The sequence below is a fragment of the Zootoca vivipara genome, chromosome 1 (assembly GCF_965207765.1).
Source record: "Zootoca vivipara chromosome 1, rZooViv2.hap1.1, whole genome shotgun sequence".
In the NCBI taxonomy this organism is placed as follows: domain Eukaryota; kingdom Metazoa; phylum Chordata; class Lepidosauria; order Squamata; family Lacertidae; genus Zootoca; species Zootoca vivipara.
The window spans coordinates 73,071,366-73,093,041 of record NC_142582.1 but is presented as its reverse complement, the minus strand read 5'-3'; the positions used below and the strand labels follow the sequence as shown (position 1 = coordinate 73,093,041).

The following is a 21,676-nucleotide window of genomic DNA, read 5'->3' as shown; positions in this document are numbered from 1 at the left end:
TTAGGATAATCATCAAAGGTGATTCTGCCCCTCAAGCTCCACGTATCTGAGGTGCAGTTGGAAGCAATGGCTGGGCCTTCTGGTGGTACCCTGAACACGCACTCTTCTCTTTTTGATAGCAGGCCCTTTAAAATAATCAGTGTCTTAATCTTATGCAAATTTACAACAGTGATGGGGAACCTCTGGTTTTTGCAATGCCAAGGTGACACGGGCTGAGGGGAGTTATAGCCCACCAACAGCTGGAGGGCCAATTTCCCTATCCCTGATCTAGTCTACCTTAATTTTTCTTTACTGTTATTTTTTATTTAAAGGAGTGGTAATGTATTAACCAAGTTAGAACTTTGGGGATAGAGGCTGACTTCAGCATAGTTGAAAGTTCTGTGGAAATGGATGATGGAGGAAAGGGGACAGATTCTGGAAAGTTTCTGGATCCTTTCTGCTGAGCTGGGCATTAACATGCTTCCATTAGAATCAATGACTTTTTAATCCTCAAGAGCAGTACGTCACATATGTCATATCAACCTATGAGTAAAGCAAACTAATTGTAAGAGCCCAAGAGTTTCAAAGAAGGAACAGGTATGTGACACTTTGGTTTTACAAATTTTACAAAAACACCATTTAATTCAGGGCAACAGAGTTATCTAAGACACAGATACAGATTAAAAATACAAAGCACATTTTTACATTCAAGTTGCTCAGGTTTAGTTTCAAACACCAGCTTCATTTATTTATATTGAAAAAGGAAATGTGGACAAGGAATATCATTAATAGATGCATGTACTGTAATTTAGCCAGCAATGCGAGGCAAAATACATTAAGGCTTAAGATCCATTTTGCACCTTCCTCGCTGGAACACAGTAGAGCTGTTTCTTCAAAGGTCCACAGTATGTAAGGTGTTTGCACCCTGCATTGGGGAGGCACGCAGGGATGAGAGCTCAATGCCACCTGTCATTTATGAAGCGATGCATTAGCAGGAGAGGAATCTTGTCACATTTCCTTCTTAAACTTTATGATGCTTCATGTACCAACTAAACACACTATAGAGGAGCCTGAACACACCATAGAGGAGCCCCACCCATCTTTCTGACTGTATTCTCATTGCAAGAGATTATTTCACTGAAATATGGCGAAGGGCAGAGATGTCAAAAGCAGTTATTTGTGAAGTACAATACAGCTTCCAATTACATGTTAAGAGAGAGTGAAGGGTACACCAAAGTACAGATGTGAGCGTTTGAAAAATACATGTCTGTAAAGTATAATGTATAGCTACTACCACAGGTAAGTGAGAAACAGTGCAGAGAGCAGATGGAAAGTTCACCTTTCCTGTCTTGCTAATAAATTAAAATCTGTATAAAGCAAGGATTTATTTCAATGTAGGTAATTCAAAATGCTTTTTTGGATGTCTTGAGTTTCGTGTCTAAGGTTGCATTTTCCTTGCCGTTGTTTCTGATACGTTTTCTTAGCTCTTCATGTTGCTTCCAGCTTCTTGTTCTAGTTTCTATGGAACAAAAAATTAGCCATGTTAAAGAGAGACACAGATACTACTGCCTTGATGATGTTAATTATTTCCCTAAATGTTAAGGTTAACAGAATAGGGCAGACATAGGACTACTATTACTATATCATCATCATCATCATCATCATCGTAATTATTATTATTTTAAAATGACATTAACTATATGCTCAAACTGTTAACTTCTCATTTTTTAATATTGCTATCAATGCTGGCTGCATCTGATAAGCGTCTGAAAAATGCTGCTAACATAGCATTTATTGTTTTACTTACTGCATTTTTGTTTTACTCCATAAGCCACCCAGAGAGCCATGAATGGCTAACCAGTGTCTTAGCCAACCAATAAATTGTAGTATCCTCTGGCTCAATAAGTTTTCAAAACTTACCACACAGAACTAATATGAGGCTCAGCTCCAACTAATGAATAGTTCGGGTCACACCTTTCTTAGATTGAAGCACTAAGTTTGGATAAGGGATTTCTTACATCTGGTGTCAGCATGAAGCACCACATTGCTAAGGTCAATGAGAAGCCTCTGCTCAACAGTAACAGGCAACAGAAGAGGCTGATTCCTGATCCTAGCACTGTGCTCCTCTGCCTGTTCCCTTTGAAGCCTGACATTTTAATCACCTGACGGTCAAGTGGGAGACCCTGCCCACTTTAATGGCCCCTGGCAAGTGGGCTAGTTCTGGATCTCTACTCCCAGGCTGAAAGAGGTTCCCCATCCCTGCTTTACTGCCCCTGTGCACAGAACAAGCCCAAGCATGTGCCTTGGAATATTGATATTTTTATTTATTAATTTTTTGAGATTCTAAGCATGTCTAATGCGTTCCCAGCTTCCAAATTAGGAATTCAATTACATGATTCTTTAACAATACAATTACAGTAATTGATGCCGGTATCCTTTATTACCTAACATTTGGTACAAATAATTAACACGAAGATAGCATTGTGCAAAGTACTGATAACACTGTATTCGGCTTCTATTAGCTCCGGGGAATGCTACGTGCAGCACTTCACCAGCTGCATAACTGAAAGAGAACATTAATTTTGCCTGGAGGAAGGGTGGTTAAAAGGACAAGAGGTAGCAAAAAGGCAATTGTTTTGGGACCTCTAGAGTATGTGAGCCAGAAAGATGATATTGCCCAAATTAAGCTTTCATTGTAAATGCACAGATGCAATTGGAACCATGATGGAGGCAAAGGCAACCTGTTCTTCGGCAGGGGGAACCTGGGCAGTGGCATGCATAGCCCCACATCAGCAAAACTCACGATATCCTTGGCTAATTTAAAACTGGCTTCCTTACCATAACCACGCTGCCCAGGGAAATGTCCTGCCTCTGCATTCCCCACCACACAAAGAGGTGTCTGAAGAAGTCACTCTTACTGCCGGCAGGAATGGCTGGGGCTGTGCACCGAAGCAATGATTCTTCAACATCAACATTGTTGGACATGTGTGGATGCCTGATTACCGTATCGTCTCAACTATTCTAGAGTAGAGTAGAGCAACTACTCTAGTCCGAAGTTAAAAATGGAAAGCGTAATGCTGGTGGTCAACAAAAGAGGTTTAAAGACTGTCTCAAGGCAAATCTTAAAAAATGTAGTATAAACACCAACAATTGGGAAGCACTGGCCTGCGAGCGCTCCAATTGGAGAACAGCCTTTACCAAAGGTGTCATGGGCTTTGAAGACACTCAAACTCAGGACGCAAGGGAGAAACGTGCTAAGAGGAAGGCACGCTTGGCAAATCCACACCGTGATTAACTCCCCACCAAGAAACCAATGTCCCCACTGTGGAAGGACGAGTGGATCCAGCATTGGCCTCCACAGTCACTTATGGACTCATTGTTAAAACCGTGTTTATGGAAGACAATCTTAATTGGCTATGAATCATCGCCAAAGAAGAAGGTGTGGCCACACAGTCTCGACCTCACCACCGCCCTGCCCCGTGCCGGTAATCTACAGCGCCACCACTGTCAGAGAGTGGCAGCATGGCACTGCCCCTCTGCTCCTGCTTATCACTGTTCTATGATGGTTAGCACCAAGGAGGCAGAGACGTCACAGAAAGAGGTGGTGGGAAAGAACCTGCCAGAAGGATCTCATGAGATACTGAAAAATTGTGGAAGGGTGTGGCAAAGAATTCAGCAGCTCCACCCTCTGCCACAGCTATGATGGGAACTGCCCACAAGCAACTGCACAGCGAGGAACACAACAAACAGCTCCAGGGTTTATGCCCTTCCAAACAGATGGATGAACTGCTAGAAAACACCCAGGCAGTTTAGTGCCACAGGTAGAGGTAGGTAAAAGTGGGAAGATGTACATACAGTGGTACCTCGGTTTATGAATACAATTGGTTCCGGAAGTCTGTTCATAAACTGAAGCGTTCATAAACTAAAGCGAACTTTCCCATTGAAAGTAATGGAAAGTGGATTAATCCGTTCCAGACGGGTCCGCGGAGTACTCAGTCTGAAGCGTACTTAACCTGAAGCGAACTTTCCCATTGAAAGTATAGTGGAACCTCAGTTTATGAACACCTCGGTTTATGAATTTTCGGTTTATGAACGCTGTGGACCCATCTGGAACGGATTAATTCACTTTCCATTACTTTCAACGGCAAAGTTCGCTTCAGTTTATGAACGCTTCAGTTTATGAACAGACTTCCGGAACCAATTACACCCATGCTTCTGGTTAAGTACGCTTCAGGTTGAGTACTCCGCGGACCCGTCTGGAACGGATTAATCCACTTTCCATTACTTTCAATTGGAAAGTTCGCTTCAGTTTATGAACGCTTCAGTTTATGAACAGACTTCCGGAACCAATTACACCCATGCTTCGGATTAAGTATGCTTCAGGTTGAGTACTCCGTGGACCCGTCTGGAACGGATTAATCCACTTTCCATTACTTTCAATGGGAAAGTTCGCTTCAGTTTATGAACGCTTCAGTTTCTGAACAGACTTCCGGAACCAATTACACCCATGCTTCGGATTAAGTATGCTTCAGGTTGAGTACTCCGTGGACCCGTCTGGAATGGATTAATCCACTTTCCATTACTTTCAATGGGAAAGTTCGCTTCAGTTTATGAACGCTTCAGTTTATGAACAGACTTCCGGAACCAATTGAGTTCATAAACCGAGGTACCACTGTAATGGAAAATGGATTAATCTGTTCCAGACGGGTCTGCGGAGTACTTAAACTGAAAGTAATCAAACCAAAGTGTACTTAACCCGAGGTATGAGTGTAATTGGGTCCGGAAGTCCGTACTTAACCTGAAACGTACTTAACCTGAGGCGAACTTTCCCATTGAAAGTAATGGAAAGTGGATTAATCCGTTCCAGACAGGTCCGCAGAGTACTTAAACTGAAAATACTCAAACTGAGCTGTACTTAAACCGAGGTATGACTGTATTTGGCTCCTCTTTCCCTATATTAAAACATGGAACCGGCTAAGAATTTTTTAAGGAGTAACCTTTCCACTCAATTTAACTGAGTAGCCCAGCCGTACAACTAAATTACCACAGCAAAAGACGAAGAAAAATGGTAAATGTCAGCCCACAATCTTGGCTCTCCTCCATAGCCACCTACTGCTCAAGTTTGGATATAATCACCGAAAATTGTAATTTGATACTTACCTGTCGGTTTAGGGACTCTTAGAGCTTTATAACTTAACACACTGTCTTGTTTAATACGCTTTGCAGTTGTATGACCGTGCTGATTTGTAAGCTCGCTGTTCGATAGTGAACTGTAAGAAAAAGTTATAACAAGTTTGCTTTTAGCATGGTGACCTTAAGAGGGTATGCTTAGTTTTTGGTTTTTGGAACACAACATCTAAAAGTATATTAGATCGAGAACATGTGCGTGACTAATTTACTTCAAGAAAGATCCGCCGCAGATACACTTGTATGGATTGCAGCTATTTCTTCTCCTGGTCCTAAAAAAAACCCTGAACAAGTATGATTCAAATTATATTTCTGGTTTGTGTCTGTGCATTTGTTTCCCAGTGTGATGGAACAGGACTTTCAGTCATTATGTGCTGGGTTTTTGGTTGTAAAACTTGAGTCGTAATAATGGTTGTGCTTTGCTTTAAAGCTCCTGTATAGGAAGGTCAATAGTTCGCAGGTAGGCTCAAAGAAAATAGGAAATGTTCCGCTCAGGAGCATCGACAATTCAGCACAGGAACCTGGCAGTTAAAGGGTAGTCAAAAGCAAATCAGGAGTTTACTCCTGGGAGTCTATTCTCCTGATTCATTAAAGGTTTAAGAGAGGGGAAATGATCAAGAAATGATGCTTAACCTTATAACTGCTGCTAAGATTATAATAGCTAAAAATGGGAGGAAATCCTATCTCCTACTATCTGAATGGATTGAGAAAAAATGGTCCATTGTAACTATGATTAGCTAACCTATCATAAAAGAATACATATAAACCAGCCTAACAGGTTTATGGAATAATGGGAATTAAAAAAAAATGTTTTGGAACAAATTCAATGATAATACCCAACCTTATGCTGCTTTAACAGTATTTCTTTATGCGTTTTATCATTGGTCTATTTTGTTAAACAAACAAACAAACAAACAGCCTTTGGCTAATTAAACGATCTGTTGCCTTTTAAACTGTGTGTGAGCATTGTTATTGTTTGTTACCATGTCATGTACTTTGGTGTTTTTATATTGTAAACTGTCCTGTGATCCAGGGATGAAGGATAGATACTTAATAACTAATAACAACTAACTAAAGGTTAGGGAGAGGAAGTGAAAATATTGTATATAAATGCAACTAGAAAAGAAGTTAGTAAATTAGAAATCAGTGGAGTCAGATATTTGAAGAGCTGCAAGGCAGGAAAATGGCTGAAACTGAGTTGGAACATTGGGAAGAATTAAGAAGGCAGATATTGGCACTGCAGCAAGGAGGAGACAAGAAGACAGCACAGGAGCCCCGAAGATCAAGTCATGAGGACTATTGGATTGGGGTAATGTTCCTGCCTCCTGCTAAACCACAGCACTGACACACCAGCAACCCATTTCACAGGTGGGGAAAATAGCACTGAACTACTTGGAGCATTGCTTACCTTAATAACTTTCTTTTCCTCTCAGCAGCAGACGTCATTGCCATATAAGATGGCTTATTATGTATGGGGTCTGGCTGCTTATTTAACGATGGAGCGACAGCGAGTCTGAAATAACAGCAAAGGGGGGAAAAGTAGTTGTGAAAAATCCAGAGTTATTTCTTGAAAACAAAAGCCACAAATTCTAAAAATAATCTTGCATTCCAAAAAGTGTCGGTATTAAAATATTCAATGGAAGGATATTTTATTTGCATAGATTTTAAAAATCCAGAAATTACCAATACTGACATTTGACTGTCTGTTTTCACTGGAGGATCTGTTCTGCAATACCTTCAATGGAAATACCCTGGTTTCACCTGGAATTGGGCCAGGATGAGAAATTTGCACAGAGCTGGAATCAGCAGTTGACACTGCTGGGTACTTGCAAAGTCTGATGCTCCAACAGGGGCCCTACTGCCCACTTCTGGTACCCTATGACCTTGCTGCTCCTGCCTAATGCTGAACATTTTCTTACAGCAGTGCCCAGAAACTCTGTGGGATCTACCCAGAGTCCACTCTAGTACAGTAACCTGATTAGCCAGCCAGGTGCTTCCAGGAAGCCTGCAAGCAACACTTGAAGGCAACAGAACTCTTCTGTTAACATTCTTGCCTACAAGAAATGAAGATTCAGAGGCCTACTGCTGTTGAACCTACAGGCTCCATTTTGTCATCATGGTTTCTTTATTTGTGACTGATGAGACACACCTGTCATGGGTTTTTCTCATCCCCTTTCAAAGCCATCAGTGCCAGTGGTGACCACCACAGCTTACAGAAGAGAATTTCATCTTGTGCATTGGGTGAAGGACCTCTGAATTGGTTAAATTTACTGCCAATCCATTTCATAGGTCAAGCCAGAATTCTAGGGCTATAAGGCAGGAAGAATAATTTCCTCTCTATTCATTTAGACAATTCATACCCTTCACAACGCTCAGGGCAGCTAATTGTCCTCTCAGCCTCTCTAGCCATTGTCTCCACACCATGTATACTTTTTTTTTGTCTTGTCCCCCACCTCAGCCCCCTTTTCCTAAACTTATCCCCTCCCCCCCCCAAAAAACTAGCCTCGGCTTGTAGGGAAGCTATTTCAGTCCCCAATCATGTTGGGTGCTTCTTACAGCTCTTCAAAGACTTTTTACAGCTCTTCAAAGTCATTTTCAAAAAGAGGCTGCCAGTTGTATCTCTGATTTATTTAAAGGTGCCCTAATACAGGCAGATTTATTTCAATCCTTAGCACAACATTTCCCATTCTCACTACCATAAACAAGACAACATTTTCAGAGCTGTTTGGAACAACCCCAGGATCTCTTTCCTGAATACTTACCAGTTCAGAGAGACCACATCAATGAACAGGTTGCTATGATTTTTTAATTTTGATTTTTTTTGCCTCAATGCGACTTTGAAATTGAGCCTCACTTGCCATTTTGTTGCCCGCCCACCCACCCACTTTGAAGAGATGCCTTTGGAGCAATTCACAGCCTGCTTTGACTTTCACCAACCTGAATAATTTGGTGTTACCTGCAAGTCTGCCTACAACCCCTGACTCCAGTAGCACAGATCCCAAAATAGATCATTGGAGGGACCCAATGCTCCCTTCACTCCATTGTGAAAACTGCTCAGTATTCTACCCTTGCTTTTTCACTTGCCTTATTTTCATGTTTCGCCAGACTTTGTGTTCATGGACTGCAGTCCATGAAAGAAAGGGAAAAGGGATCAGCAGGAGGAAACAGCAATACGATCTTTTGGACAAGGCCATACATAGTTTAACAATTTGGGCATGTCTTTCAGAGGCTTTAAATGCCACTATTACCTGACATTAGAATGTGAAACAACTGAGGTCACACTAATTGTGCAAAAAGGAAAGAAAACAGATAAACCAATATCAGGATTAAAGTGGTGAGGAAGGAAAGAGGTTATTACACCTCCTCTTCCACAGAAAATACCTTTGTAAACTATTGTTGCTGCTCTCGGTCACCTGCAATTTGCTTTCGGATTCATTGGGAGCGTGGTCTGTATTGCCCATGTTACTTTCGTATAGAGTAACTGTCGAGTTCATGAGGCGCTCTGGAGTCACGATGCATATGTTATCCCCATGGCTATCCTGCTTTAATGGATCCTGAGCCTGTGCAGTGCGATTGTTTATTTCTTGAAGGCCTGCTGCTGTATTTAACACTTGCTTTACCACAGTCTCAGTACGCAGGTTCTCCACAGGCTTCTGGCAGCCCTTGGGTGTATACAGAATGGGCTGGAATGCTTTGCTGATGGAATCCACCAGGTGATTAGGGTTCGGCTGACTGGATTGCGGAGGACTTTGCACTGCCATGGGAGACTCCATCAATTTCCGCCTTATTCTTTTGTTGGGAGGTACTCCATATTCTGCCTCAAGTTCCACATGGGTCTTAACTTTCTCTGATGGCATACCTAAGTTGAAAAACAGGCAAGAAGAATCACTCAGGTGTGTGCTCTAGGCTTTGCAGAGAAGAATAAGAACAGTTCTGTAGAGCTGGATCTAGACCAAGGTAGTTGAGCTTAGGCTCCACTGAAATCAATGGGAAAAGTTAGTACAGTAGTGACTTAACTTTTTTTTAAAAAAAGTTTTAATGTTATTGTATTACTTTAAGTTACCCTTTGGGGAGGAAGAGTAGGCTATAAATAAAATAAGTAAGTCCCACACTGAAATCGAATTCAAGCATCTTAGTCTGGATCAAACCAAAATTCAGTTCATTTTAAGCCCTCTCCAAGCCTTCAAATACTCAAACTGGGGAGGGGGGTGGAAATGGTCAGCCCACCTCCAGTGCCTTTGTGCACACTGGACATGCCTGCTTCTCCCCCAATCTTTCGGTGTTGAGCCAGTTTGGCTAAGCGCACTTGGAAGTCTACCTGCGACTGGGAACTGTGCACTATCAGGGTTCCCTACCACAAGGAGGTTTCTAGGCCCTTTCCGCCACACACTCTTAGAAGCACCTCCCAGGTACCTTCCTTCTGAACGTCGGAAGGGTGACGAAGCAGGAGCTCCCAACGCCTCTTGCAAACCTGGGAGCTTAAAACTCCATGGCTACGCTGAGCTGTTCTGCAGTGTTACATATCTGGGAAGAGTAGGTGGGGCGGAGGCTCTTGGCTGCAGACAGATTGGGGTGGGGGCAAGGGAGGGAAGCAGCTCTGCTGTCTTGCAGTGGGGACATTTGTCCTCTTAACATTAGGACAAACTCTCCCCTTCACTAGCAGGTCAATGGCTCCTGTCTGGGGCCTGGGGATCAGTGTGCAAAAGAACAGATGGAAGCTTGAGTAAAAACACGCCCAGCACACGGCCCAGAGCAGACATAGGCAAACTCCGCCCCTCCAGATGTTTGGGACTACAATTCCCATCATCCCACGCCAACAGGACCAGTGGTCGGGGATGATGGGAATTGTAGTCCCAAATGTCTGGAGGGCCGGAGTTTGCCTATGCCTGGCCCATAGAGTTAAGTGTTGTTGGTGCAAAACAGGGGAGTCCAAAAAGCCCCCAGGTGAGTTATTTCTGTAACCCTTCGCCTTCCACACAATAAAGTCAACGGCAGTGTAATGCACTGACCTGATTCAAACCCCTCCTTGGCCATCAACCTCACTGGGGGACCTTAAAGAAGTTGCTTTCTATCAACTAGCCTACCTGAAAGGTTGTTATGATAAAATGGGGAAGGGGGGGGGGAACTCATGACCTCCTGGGATACAAACTACCATGACAATAAATTAATGGCAGCCGCAAACACTATCAACCAACATTTTCTGTTCTATGAAACACACTTTCCCAGTTCACATTGCTGCGGTATTGTTTGAGGTAAGTAAGTGCACCAGCAGCAGTGTGGGAGAGAAGGAAACAGGGAACTAATATAATAATTTATCAACTGTAACTGTACAGTTGCTGAGGATAGCAGCTTATATGCCATGATTAAAAGCAGCTGAGCCAATACAGAACCATTCTAATAATGGCTGATTGACAGAAATTATCACACAGTGAAGGAGGCTAGGGCAGTGGGGAACAAGTAGGAGAACTTAAGGAGGAAGCATAAGAGACCACGGAAAATGGAAAGCGGATTATAGCAGCGGTGGTCTTAATTTCTTGCAGCTCATAAACAATAGGCAATGGAAAGCAATACTGGTTTCTGTCAGATTGGTCTCCATGGATATCAGGCTATGTCTGATACAACATGAAAAAACATCCTTAGAGTGCATTGGAACTCACAATGCATTTTCCAAATAAATAAATAAATAAATAAATAAATAAATAAATAAATAAAACACAGAACAGTACTGGCATTGTGCTCCCCCCTCCAAAAGCATTGTGCCATATGATATGATCCTGCTCCAAAGTAATGACATTTTGGTCAGAAGTAACCATAAATATTAAACATTAAAAGTCTGACTTTTGGACTGACATGTTAAGTCCAAAACCGATGAAAGATGAACTACTGGGATGGTGGTGGGGAGATCTTCAGCAATTCAGAAAGTATTGCACCACCATTTTAGATTATTCACCCAAACAAGGTGCAATTAGACATAACCATGATTCTAACCACAAGCTAAAGGTGTCTAGAAGATTCACTGTCCAATGAAATATTTAGGGTTGGTTTGCATGTAGCAGATCTTTAAGCTGAAAAATAGTACCCAGAAGGTCAGGAAAAAGTGTATCAGAACATCCTAGGTTTTGATGCAGAACATACAAAAGTATAGCTATGTACTATACTGATGATGGTGAAGGGTTGACATGCTCTGCATAGCAGTTGGACTAAGTGAGACCATTCCTGTGAATTATGTAGTAGTTAACTGTTTAATCTCTGTTCTTTGTCCTACCCTCATAGGAAAATAACAAGAGAATCCTACATACACACTTGCTTCAAACTCAGTGGCTCAGAGGCAGTCTGCCTCCCCCCCCCCCGTTAAAAATTCAGATTGGTGTTTGGCTAGATACAATTCCAGTACTTACTGGTTCATAAATTTTAGTCTGAAGTATTCCACATTGCATTTCTAGACAATAAACAAACGCTGTGTGCTCAAAATATTTATCTTTCAACATCCTATGGCCGTGAAACCCGATTATATGAATAGTGATGCAGGGCTCCAATCATAACATTTTGAATAGCCACTTTGCTGAATATCAACAATATGCTTTGCCCAGAGAATCCAATTATAATCTTTCAAACAGCTATCCATTAAACATTTTAGGCAACATTTTAAAATATTAATTTATGAGGCGTTGCTCTAGCTTATGCATCTGAAAGTATGTGTTTCGGGGAAAAGTAGTGGTTGGCGGACCGTTGGTCTGTGTTTATACATTATAGCACTGACGTTCCTCTTTCCAAAGAAGAAAAAAAGTTTTGTTTACTGTAAGGCACTGGGTTTTTTCAAAATGTCCTAAGAGAAACTGGGCACGAAGTCTTGGGGGAGAGAAACATTTTGGTGGGAGTGCCAAGTTTTAGAAGCTTCTCCCAGTACTGAAACCACTTTTAAATTACCCGTAAATGTAAGCATTTAAACTATAAACCAGATAGGTAGAGAACACAAAAAGTATTGCCAACATTAATAATTTGTTGAACTTCAACACAATGAGCCATATTTCATACTGCACTGCAAGCACATTAATAAAAAGCAGGTTGCTGGGGTTCCATGAAGCCCAAATGCGAGCCATTAGGAAAAAGAAAACCCTATATACTTAATGTCATCAGAATGAAAGAAATCCTTAGCAAAACAATCGTTTCAAACAACTTGGGCCCAAAGTACCTCCTGTTTCCTTATGCTCCACCTCAGCCACCGAGATCTTCCTGCCCCTGAAGTGCCCCCTAGAACTCAGGCAAGAGTAATCCATGCCATATTTTAGAGGTCTTTTGAAAAGAGTACTGTTCAGACGGGCCTTGAATGGAACATGAATGGATATTTTTATGGATATTATAATGCTGTACTGTACTGTACACCAACTTGCTATTATTATTTAATGAAAGTACTGTACAGTATATTTAAAAGAGCAATTGTCCTCGTTTATCCTGCCCTTAAAAGTGGCCAGCATGGGCAATGGTCACGGATAATGGGATTTGTAGTTCAGCAACATTTGGAGTGCCACAGGCTGCCCAGCCCTGGTTTACTGCTATGAGGACAAGCTTAGATGTGCCTCGAACCCTTCTCTTCCAGTGAAGGTGTGAAGAGGAGATGATCAGAGGTTGATGATCCTGGCTTCTTTGGACAAACCATAGTTAAAGCTCACTACTGCAAACTCCCTCCCCTATTTTCAACAAACTATGGTGCGCTGAAAATGGAGGCAAATTCTTGCAGCCATACTGGAAAAGGGAGCCTGCATATCTATCCAGTCCCATAAACTAAAGATAAATTGGATACAATACTTAAGGATTAATTTAGGATGTAAAATCAACCACACACACACACCCCAAACATATTACCATGTGTGTTATGGGGAAAGCAAATGCACTTTATATTAAAGCTGTGTTCCTTTGCAGAGTTACCTAGAAGTAAGCCCTATGGCAAGCAGTGCAACTTACTTCTGAGTAAACTTTCGCAGGTTTGTGCTGCACCTGCCAAATATATATTTTTGCCATGCTTTAGAATCAGCATGAAAAATGGGAGTTGAACATGAAGGTATTCAAATGATGATTTCTCTCCCTTTCAATTAAGAATTTTTGGACAGCCTTGGCTATGCCATGTCATGCCTCCAGAAATCTCTGCCGATAAAGGAACTCATTTATCAAGAAGCGAGTATACGAAGACAAGACTTAGCATGGTATCAAGTAATGTGAAAAGCGTGAGGGAAGTATTTAGCAAACATGAGTCACAGCCCACAAAAGTCAAGTCCATGTCAAAAAGACATTGATGAATGGGACGAGTTCTAATTGGGTTTGGGACAAAATAACGGGTTAGGATTTTTTTATTCTTCCAGAACTCATGTTAAATACATGCATGAGAAGGTATTTCTGGAATCTGTGCTAAATTAAGTCTGCTCGGTTGTTCGGCTAAAGTGAAATCAAATATTAATGTATTCATTTCAATAAACATTTCTGGGCTTCCAGTGATTGATCCAATTACTCTACTAATCATAAATTTTGATTCTTTTAACAGCTTTCTGACTCATGGATTTCCGAGTTGCAAATGTTGCCTAGTGAATGAATTTTAGAATGAATATTCATGTGACCCCAACGCGTTATTATGCCAAGCAATTTAAAGACATTCTGGAAGCAATAAATGCAATGTGGGTGTGTGGGAGTGACCAAAACGCCAGCTTGAATCCAAAAGAATGGCAACATTAGTGTGATGCTATTACTCAAGATGGAGAAAGGAAGGCAGTTGTAACAGGACAGCTTGAATGGGAAGAAGCTCTCCAGTACGTATTGAAGCTTACAGGTGAGAGAATGAAAGTGGATGCAGTCCTGCATCTAAAGTCAATGTTTTGACTAACATGAGAATTCACAGCAATTAGCTCTTCCCAGTAATAAATTGGCTTTGCTTCTGGTCACTGGAGGAAGTAATGGGCACTTCCCCCTGCATTTAAAAATGGATTCCCACCCCCTCTCTACTAATGCACAGCTACGCTTAAAGAAATGGGATATCTGAAACAAAGCCAGAAATACTGGCAAGTGCCTGGCTGTGAATGGAGCTCGCGTTCGCATCTCACACACAGAGAGAACATGGATCACGCGCCATCAATCAAAATCCTACTGCGCAAGCCTTAAGAATGCCACTCTTAACTTAGAGCTTGTGTTTTTACTTGACTGGTATAATAATTTATGCTGCACTTCAATGGCAGGAGTTAAAATATCACAGCTGCCTATGATTTTGCAGTCTGCTATAAACTGCAGCTAAAAGGTAAGCCCCTCACTCTTTTTTGAGGCAACAGTCTATTTGAAATTAAAGTTGTTTCAAGAGCAAAGGATGATGTTGTTATTCTGCTGCCAAGTCTCATTTCTTACTCTCATCCAAGTGCTACTGAAAGCATATAATAACAAGGCTTTGAAGTTTCCAAGCGAGGTAGAAAAGCCAAGAGTGATGGGTTCAATCAAACAGCAACCCCACCCTACTCTACCGGGAGAGAGAAATCTCTAACCAACCTTACAAGTTTTTGGAAGCGTGCTACCAAGTTAAGTTCTGGAACTGAAAACTGCCAAGAGTTCTTTGTCATTCAAGTTTGCTACAAGCAGCCTATCACCAAAACACATCTGTCTGTCTGTCTATAGCAAACACAGGGACACTGTAATTTGGGCATACACACCCCACGTACTGAGTTTTGCAAAATATGGAGATTATTGTTACATTGCTAGTTCTCACAATGCCCCACTTCTTTAAAGCACATCCGCTGCCTTTGCTCTTTCTTCTGTTCCTGTCTTTAACTACCTTGACTAAAATATCAGAGAATCAACTTTGCTCTAACGTCTGATACCAGCTAACTCTTCTTTGTGTTTCCCACAGTCCATTTATATAGCCCTGCCTACTCTTTCCCCAAGTTAAAATACTGTACTGTACTATATTTCCATCATATTCAAACCAGAAATGTTGAGGTGTGACCAGAAACAAAGGACTGGTTTAGACTGGACAAATGCCTAAGCCTATTCATAATCTTTTTTTATGCATTGCTAGTGTGCTGAACAGATGCAAAACACCAATAAATATTATCAATATGCTGAGACGTAAGCTATCATCCACTGATAATTCACAGTAGATGGCATAATTGGGAATAGACAACATAGCTGGCATTGATGGGCATTGCTACACTTAATATCTAAAGCAGGCATCCCCAAACTGCGGCCCTCCAGATGTTTTGGCCTACAACTCTCATGATCCCTAGCTAACAGGACCAGTGGTCGGGGAAGATGGGAATTGTAGTCCAAAACATCTGGAGGGCCGAAGTTTGGGGATGCCTGATCTAAAGGAAGACATTTAGGGGAAAAGCACTTTCAAACTACACTTTCCTAGTAATCAATCCACATTTAAGAGCGAAACAGTAAACTACATATGCTAGCAAGCTGGGCTCACACACCCCCTTCCTGTTTAATTCCCGAGATGCCCATTATTTTATTAAAATTATACTGCATCCATACTTCAACGTAAATGAAACATTATGATGACCAATTTATCCAAATATAGAGAATTTTGGAAAAACCCTCTGAAATATTCCCACGGGAACATATATGTCTCTTAATTCAAGAATGGATTGGAAGCCAAGAGTCTGGTGCCCCCCAAATGGAACAGCTTTACTGTTATGTTGACAAGTAAAGCCCATGCAATTATGCTGCAAGTAAAATATGGATTTTTAAATAAGGAATAATGACCACTGTGTAACAGGTGGCCAATGTTTTTTCAGCCTCTGTGCAAAACCCCATTTCCTGCCTAACATCTTGAATAGATTGCGCACCAAAATAAATAAATAAATAAAATCAACGAACCAAAAATGGTGCAATGGAATCTGTAGGAATTGTCGTTCAAAAATTTCCTAACTAAAGACAAGTCAGGGCTTCCTAACAACATAGGAACTCCCTGCTCCCCATGACTTTTCCAAGGAATAATTTCTGTTGCTGGTGATTTTTATATGTTGGATCTTTAAACAAAACATGCAAATGTTCCATCCTAACGTATAAGTACCATTTTGTTTATCCAAGTTCAGATGGTAAGAGCTCTAGAAGACTTATAAAATATCCAGTGTTTCATGAAGTCTTGTTCTTACGGTAAGCATAGCTCTCCATATCATATTTTGTTTCTGAAAATATTAAGTGTTTTGTTTAGGAGGGTTGGTTTCCAAATTTTCTGCCTCGAAGGAACCTTTCCCACATCAATCTAATTGTTGAAGAACACGTGTATTGTAGGTTGGAAGATCCAGAGTGCACCAGAAGCTCACATGGAGTAGTGACAAGATCTATCGGGCCTCATCATTTCCTACGGCAGCTGAGGGTGCATCCAGACTGGGGAAGATCAGGAACGGAAGTCTTTCAGGGAAGTTTGCCAATACTGATCATCTAATTGTTGAAAGAATACCGGAATAACCTCGGACTCTCTAAAACCATAGGCTTGGGGAAACCAACAGCAATTCTCCCCCTTGTGTCTGCGCATAAATCAAATTATTTCCACTAGTGAGCTTGCAACTTTTCCCGCAATCCCCATCTACGTCGCTGCTTGCTCTGAAATGTCTCTAGGGAAGGGAGCATCCAGGATGCAGAAGTTGTAGGGATCCAGTATATGCAGAAAATGACCACATTAAGGAGGAGTCAGTACAAACATTAGCGCTCACATTTCCAACAGAAAGCCACAGACAGGAAACAACATTTGCTAAACTGATTGAAAGGTGCCTCACTTCATTTTATGACCAATAACGCTGTTCATGGCATAAATTGGCCGGATCGTACAAACGCCCAGACTATCTACTGATAAGGATATCTGCAAAAGACGAATGCACTGCACTAGGAAAAGTAGCACAAAGCTAACAAACAGCTTTAATCTGTCAAAGCACCCTTATTTGTCAGGTGTACAGTGAGTATTTTCCTTATCTTAACAAAACAGCCCGCCTCCCAAATGAAACATCACAAGCGCTGTGGAGGAATTCAGAAAGGTTACAAAAAAAGGAAGGTCTTACTATACACAGGTATCTTTAAATAGTTATCTGGATCAAGGCTTATATCAGCATTTTCTACTTTCTTTGGTGATCTGGAGAAAAGCTACATGCAGATTCATTTCAATGCCCACCCTAGAACTGATGTTTTCGCAAGGCTGTAACTGCTACGTTAGGAAGAGTTGAGTGATATAGGCAGATATTCCTGAGATGATGATGCACACCATTTCCAAGAAAGGGCTTCTTTTGCTATCTTACACTTTAGCTGCTACACTAAGGTAGTTGTTGTTGTTTGTTGTTTAGTCCTTCATGGATCACTGCCTTGTCGTGGCGAAGGGGCTTGAATAACTCAGAGAAGCTATGAGCTATCCCGTGCAGGGCCACCCAAGATGGACAGGTCATAGCCGAGAGTTTAGACTAAACGTGATCCACCTGGAGCAGGAGCTGGCAAGCCACTCCAGTATCCCTGCCAAGAAAACTCCATGGACAAAGACAACACTAAAGTTAGGTTTAGTCATTTTGGCTGGGTCCAGAATTCAGGCGAGCAGAACTTGTAATAATTATTGGCAGGTCTTTTAGCTGTAAGCTGCCTTGAGTCTCATCAGAGAAAAAGGTGGGAGCATAAATAAATAAATAAATAAATAAATAAATAAATAAATATAATCATCATCATCATAATCATTGTCCTATATTTAAAGATTTTTGGCAGAAGGTAACTAAAACCATCAACAGAACTTCACAGCAACCTTGCATTTACATAGCAAAATAGCCTCTTGAATTATATACCCAGCACATGGAACCTTACAAAAGGACAATATGAGTGGACTTTCCGTGCCCTTACCACAGCAAAAAGACTGATACTGTTGAATTGGAAAACTAAAAATGCGGCTCCCGTCTACAATTGGATTGAAGACTTATATAAACTCACAACATATGAACGACTTGCCTATAAACGCAGACTTGCCATGGACAAATTCAGTGATATTTGGAATCCATTCTTACAAATACTGTAAACTGTACTAGGTTAAGATCTGGTGAAGTATTATTATTATTATTATTATTATTATTATTATTATTATTATTTATACCCCGCCCATCTGGCTGGGTTTCCCCGGCCACTCTGGGCGGCTTCCAACAAATGCCAAAATACATTAAATATCACAGATTAAAAACTTCCCTAAACAGGGCTGCCTTTAGGTGTTTTCTAAATGTCAGGTAGTTGTTTATCTCCTTGACCTCCGATGGGAGGGTGTTCCACAGGGTGGGCGCCACTACCGAGAAGGTCCTCTGCCTGGTTCCCTGCAACTTGGCTTCTCGCAGTGAGGGAACTGCCAGAAGGCCCTCAGCGCTGGATCTCAGTGTAAAATATACAGTTTTGGGTTTTTTTCCCCTCTCCCCCTTTCGTTTTCCCTTCTGCACAGGTTCTGTTTCTCTTTTTTGTTTGCGTTTCACCATGTCTGGTGCACATATAGTTATGTACTTTCTGAACTTTTAATAATAATAATAATAATAATTCTGTCTGCAAGGCACTCCTGCTAGAGAAAGTGGGTGGAGAGGCTGCTCTCCAGAATCCTCAAAAGCTGCTCTGGACAGTTCAGTCCAGGACTGGGAGCTACAGGGGTGAAACTTACCTCCCCAGCCGCTTTCTCCAGCAGGTGCCTCTGCTGGAATTCCAGTCTTTCAGTTCAAGGGAAGGGCATTTTGGATCTAACTCACTGTAAATCTACCTTCAATTTTGACCTTTTTTCCTTAGGGAAGGTGCAATATCTTAAAAACACAAAAAGAGACAATTGTCTACTTACGGCAAGGAGTATTCTGGTAACTCACAAGTTGTGGAAAGTCCATAATAGCAGACATCACTGGTGAATCATTTTGTTTTGGTTCTTTTTCAGTCATCTGGTCAGCCCAGACTACAGCTTTCTCTCTGTGAATCAGCTGCTCAAACACCTTGAAGTCATCCTCAACAGCACTGTTTGCTAACCCTGCTGTTTTCAAAGCCACATACTGCTTTCTTAGAACAGGAAGCAAAGCACTTAGTATTCTGTTAAAAAATGAAAGTATCACGGTAAATAAGCTACAAACATCTCAGAGATTTTTTAGGTTATGCTTTCATGCTGCTTTCATGTAAACTGTATTTAAGGAACATAACATATGGACATTAATCCTTAGTTGCCAACCTACATTTTCAACAGGATTCCTATACCCTAAAAAAATTGAGTATTCTGCATTCTGGATTAATTGTACAGTAGTTTCAGAATGCGGCTGCTAGATTGGTGACTGGGAGTGGCCGCCGAGACCCCATCCTCTGAAAGATCTACATTGGCTCCCAGTACGTTTCCGAGCACAATTCAAAGTGTTGGTGCTGACCTTTAAAGCAAAGGAGAGATTGGTATAGGTCATCAACCAGGTCCCCCACACCAGGTAGGTAGTCAGACTGGAAATTTATCATCTTATTGTTAGGCACCACTGAGTTGGTTGCCTACAAAGAACTCATTTATCTGTATCTATTCTATAGGCTTCTCTAAGGGGAAAATTCCCAGGAAGGGAAACACTATTAAGACCAGCTGTTTTAAAAGAGGGGGTTATGGGAGTTCCAACGGGAGCCAGTAATCTGGCTTCTGTATTTTGGACCTGTTGAAGTATCAGAGTTGTCTTCAAGGACAGTCCAAAGGCCTTGGCCGAGTCATTGTTTGGTGAGTGGGTGTGATAACCCTCCATTCCCCCATTTATAATCACCTGAAGAGGAGGGCTAGGCTGGGTACCTGTGCTGCATGAGATACCTGCCACTGGCATGTGCTCTGAATCACTGGCCAAGAGTGAATTCGGCCTTCAGCCCAGAAAGAAAAGGTTAGCCAGCCACAGAATGGAACTAGGCACATTCTCCTGCCTACATCTTCCACACTGCAGGGCTGCCTTATTCCTGGTTCCAGAGGCAAGACAAGAGGCAAAGCTATGAAGACACAGCAGTCTGCCTACGGACTACAATGGATGCCAATATGGCACCCTCATGCTCTGGATTTGATTTGCTGCACACCTTCCAAAGAGATTGGCCACCACTGAGCTCAAAAGGTCAGAGTTCCTACCAAGATATTCTGAAAGAACTAGAGAGCAATCTGTTCAGCTTTGTGGAAGAGGACAGAAAAAGAAACATTGTCGTTGTCACTTTCAGGCCTCTTGTTCAAAAGCAGTCCAATGGAAGTTTAATCAAATGTACCACAATTTTCGTGTAAAATTAGCCTATTTGCACCTCCACATACGTCAAAAGCTTTTAATAGGGAAGCTGTTCAAAATACGGCATTTCAAATGTCGACTTACTTTTCTGTCTGTTTATATTGCTGTTCTTGGAGGGATGCAAGAGTCCTCATGAATTCAGCCTGAGTTCTCAAATCCTTCACTTCCAACTTCAGATGGCAGTACTGCAGATCTCGGCTCAGCTCCTGGAAAAGGGAGCCATGTTTAAGCCAAGCTCATAGGCAGCCAACCCAGTAATGGCGGGAATGCTACTACTTTGAAAAACAACAGTCCTACTTCTAGAGCAGAAGTCTCTCCAAGTGATGGGGAATAGGTAGTGCTATGGAGTCAAGAGGGTGGCATCCAGTTGTGGCAACAGCCATTCCATTAACTAACTAACTAACTGTTGGCAATTAATTAACTGATGCAATTTTTGCCTACCATGCACTATCATGGATTTGTACTATCATGCTACTTCCCCTTGCGTTAACAATAGCTAACAATGCTTCTTGAATTAACATTATATATATTGAATCTCACTCAGAGCTGATAGCCGTCAATACAAACCAAGGTAAAGGTAAAGGGACCCCTGACCATTAGGTCCAGTCGTGACCGACTCTGGGGTTGCGCGCTCATCTCGCATTATTGGCCGAGGGAGCCAGCGTATAGCTTTCAGGTCATGTGGCCAGCATGACAAAGCCGCTTCTGGCAAACCAGAGCAGCACACGGAAACGCCAAGGTACTTCAAGTTAAAACCAAAACCGGAATGACCTAGGAGACCTCTTATTGAAGCCCCTTAAGTATGGGGCTGCTTGGGAAGCAAAGTATGAAACCCTGCCTGCATGCTGGTGCTTTGAAAGCTTCCAAGCTGGAGGAGGGTGCAGGAACCAGCCCCCCCCCAAAAAAAACCCACCACACACAACTGAGGTAAAGTCCTTAAAAATGACCAGTGCCACATCTGGTACTAAACTTCAGTGACAGTGGGGGCATACTAGCATTCATCAAACATGGCTCTCATCCTTGCGACTCACAGGTATTATCACATTTTACGTGCTAATAACTTCCATTTTCAGCAGTGGCTGAGATGGATAAGGTATTATTTCAGCAGCAGAGGTTGCAGGAAAAATGCAGCAGACACCAGGTCAATGTTGTTTATAGGCTTGTTTGAAAAATGGAAGGCAACTGCTTTGTTCGCTTCCTGGTTTTCTTCTTTTGTTTCATATGAAGACAGTATCTACTCTTATGCTATGTGAACAAGAAACTACAAT

At 41.8% G+C, this 21,676-nt stretch overlaps 1 protein-coding gene across 4 annotated transcripts in view; it reads right to left on the bottom strand.

The window, feature by feature from the left end:
* Nucleotides 1–592: 592 nt before the first annotated feature.
* KIF18A (kinesin family member 18A) overlaps nucleotides 593–21,676 on the bottom strand; it is a 41,628-nt gene continuing 20,544 nt past the window's right edge. For all 4 annotated transcript variants that reach the window (XM_060275299.2, XM_035117758.3, XM_088667958.1 and 1 more), the window contains exons 12-17: nucleotides 20,493–20,614; nucleotides 18,980–19,218; nucleotides 8,548–9,025; nucleotides 6,575–6,679; nucleotides 5,140–5,249; nucleotides 593–1,498 (exon numbers count right to left, since the gene is read on the bottom strand). In XM_060275299.2, coding sequence (XP_060131282.1) covers nucleotides 1,383–1,498; nucleotides 5,140–5,249; nucleotides 6,575–6,679; nucleotides 8,548–9,025; nucleotides 18,980–19,218; nucleotides 20,493–20,614 — 1,170 coding nt within the window. In that variant the 3' untranslated portion in view covers nucleotides 593–1,382. The remainder of the gene's footprint in view (nucleotides 1,499–5,139; nucleotides 5,250–6,574; nucleotides 6,680–8,547; nucleotides 9,026–18,979; nucleotides 19,219–20,492; nucleotides 20,615–21,676) is intronic.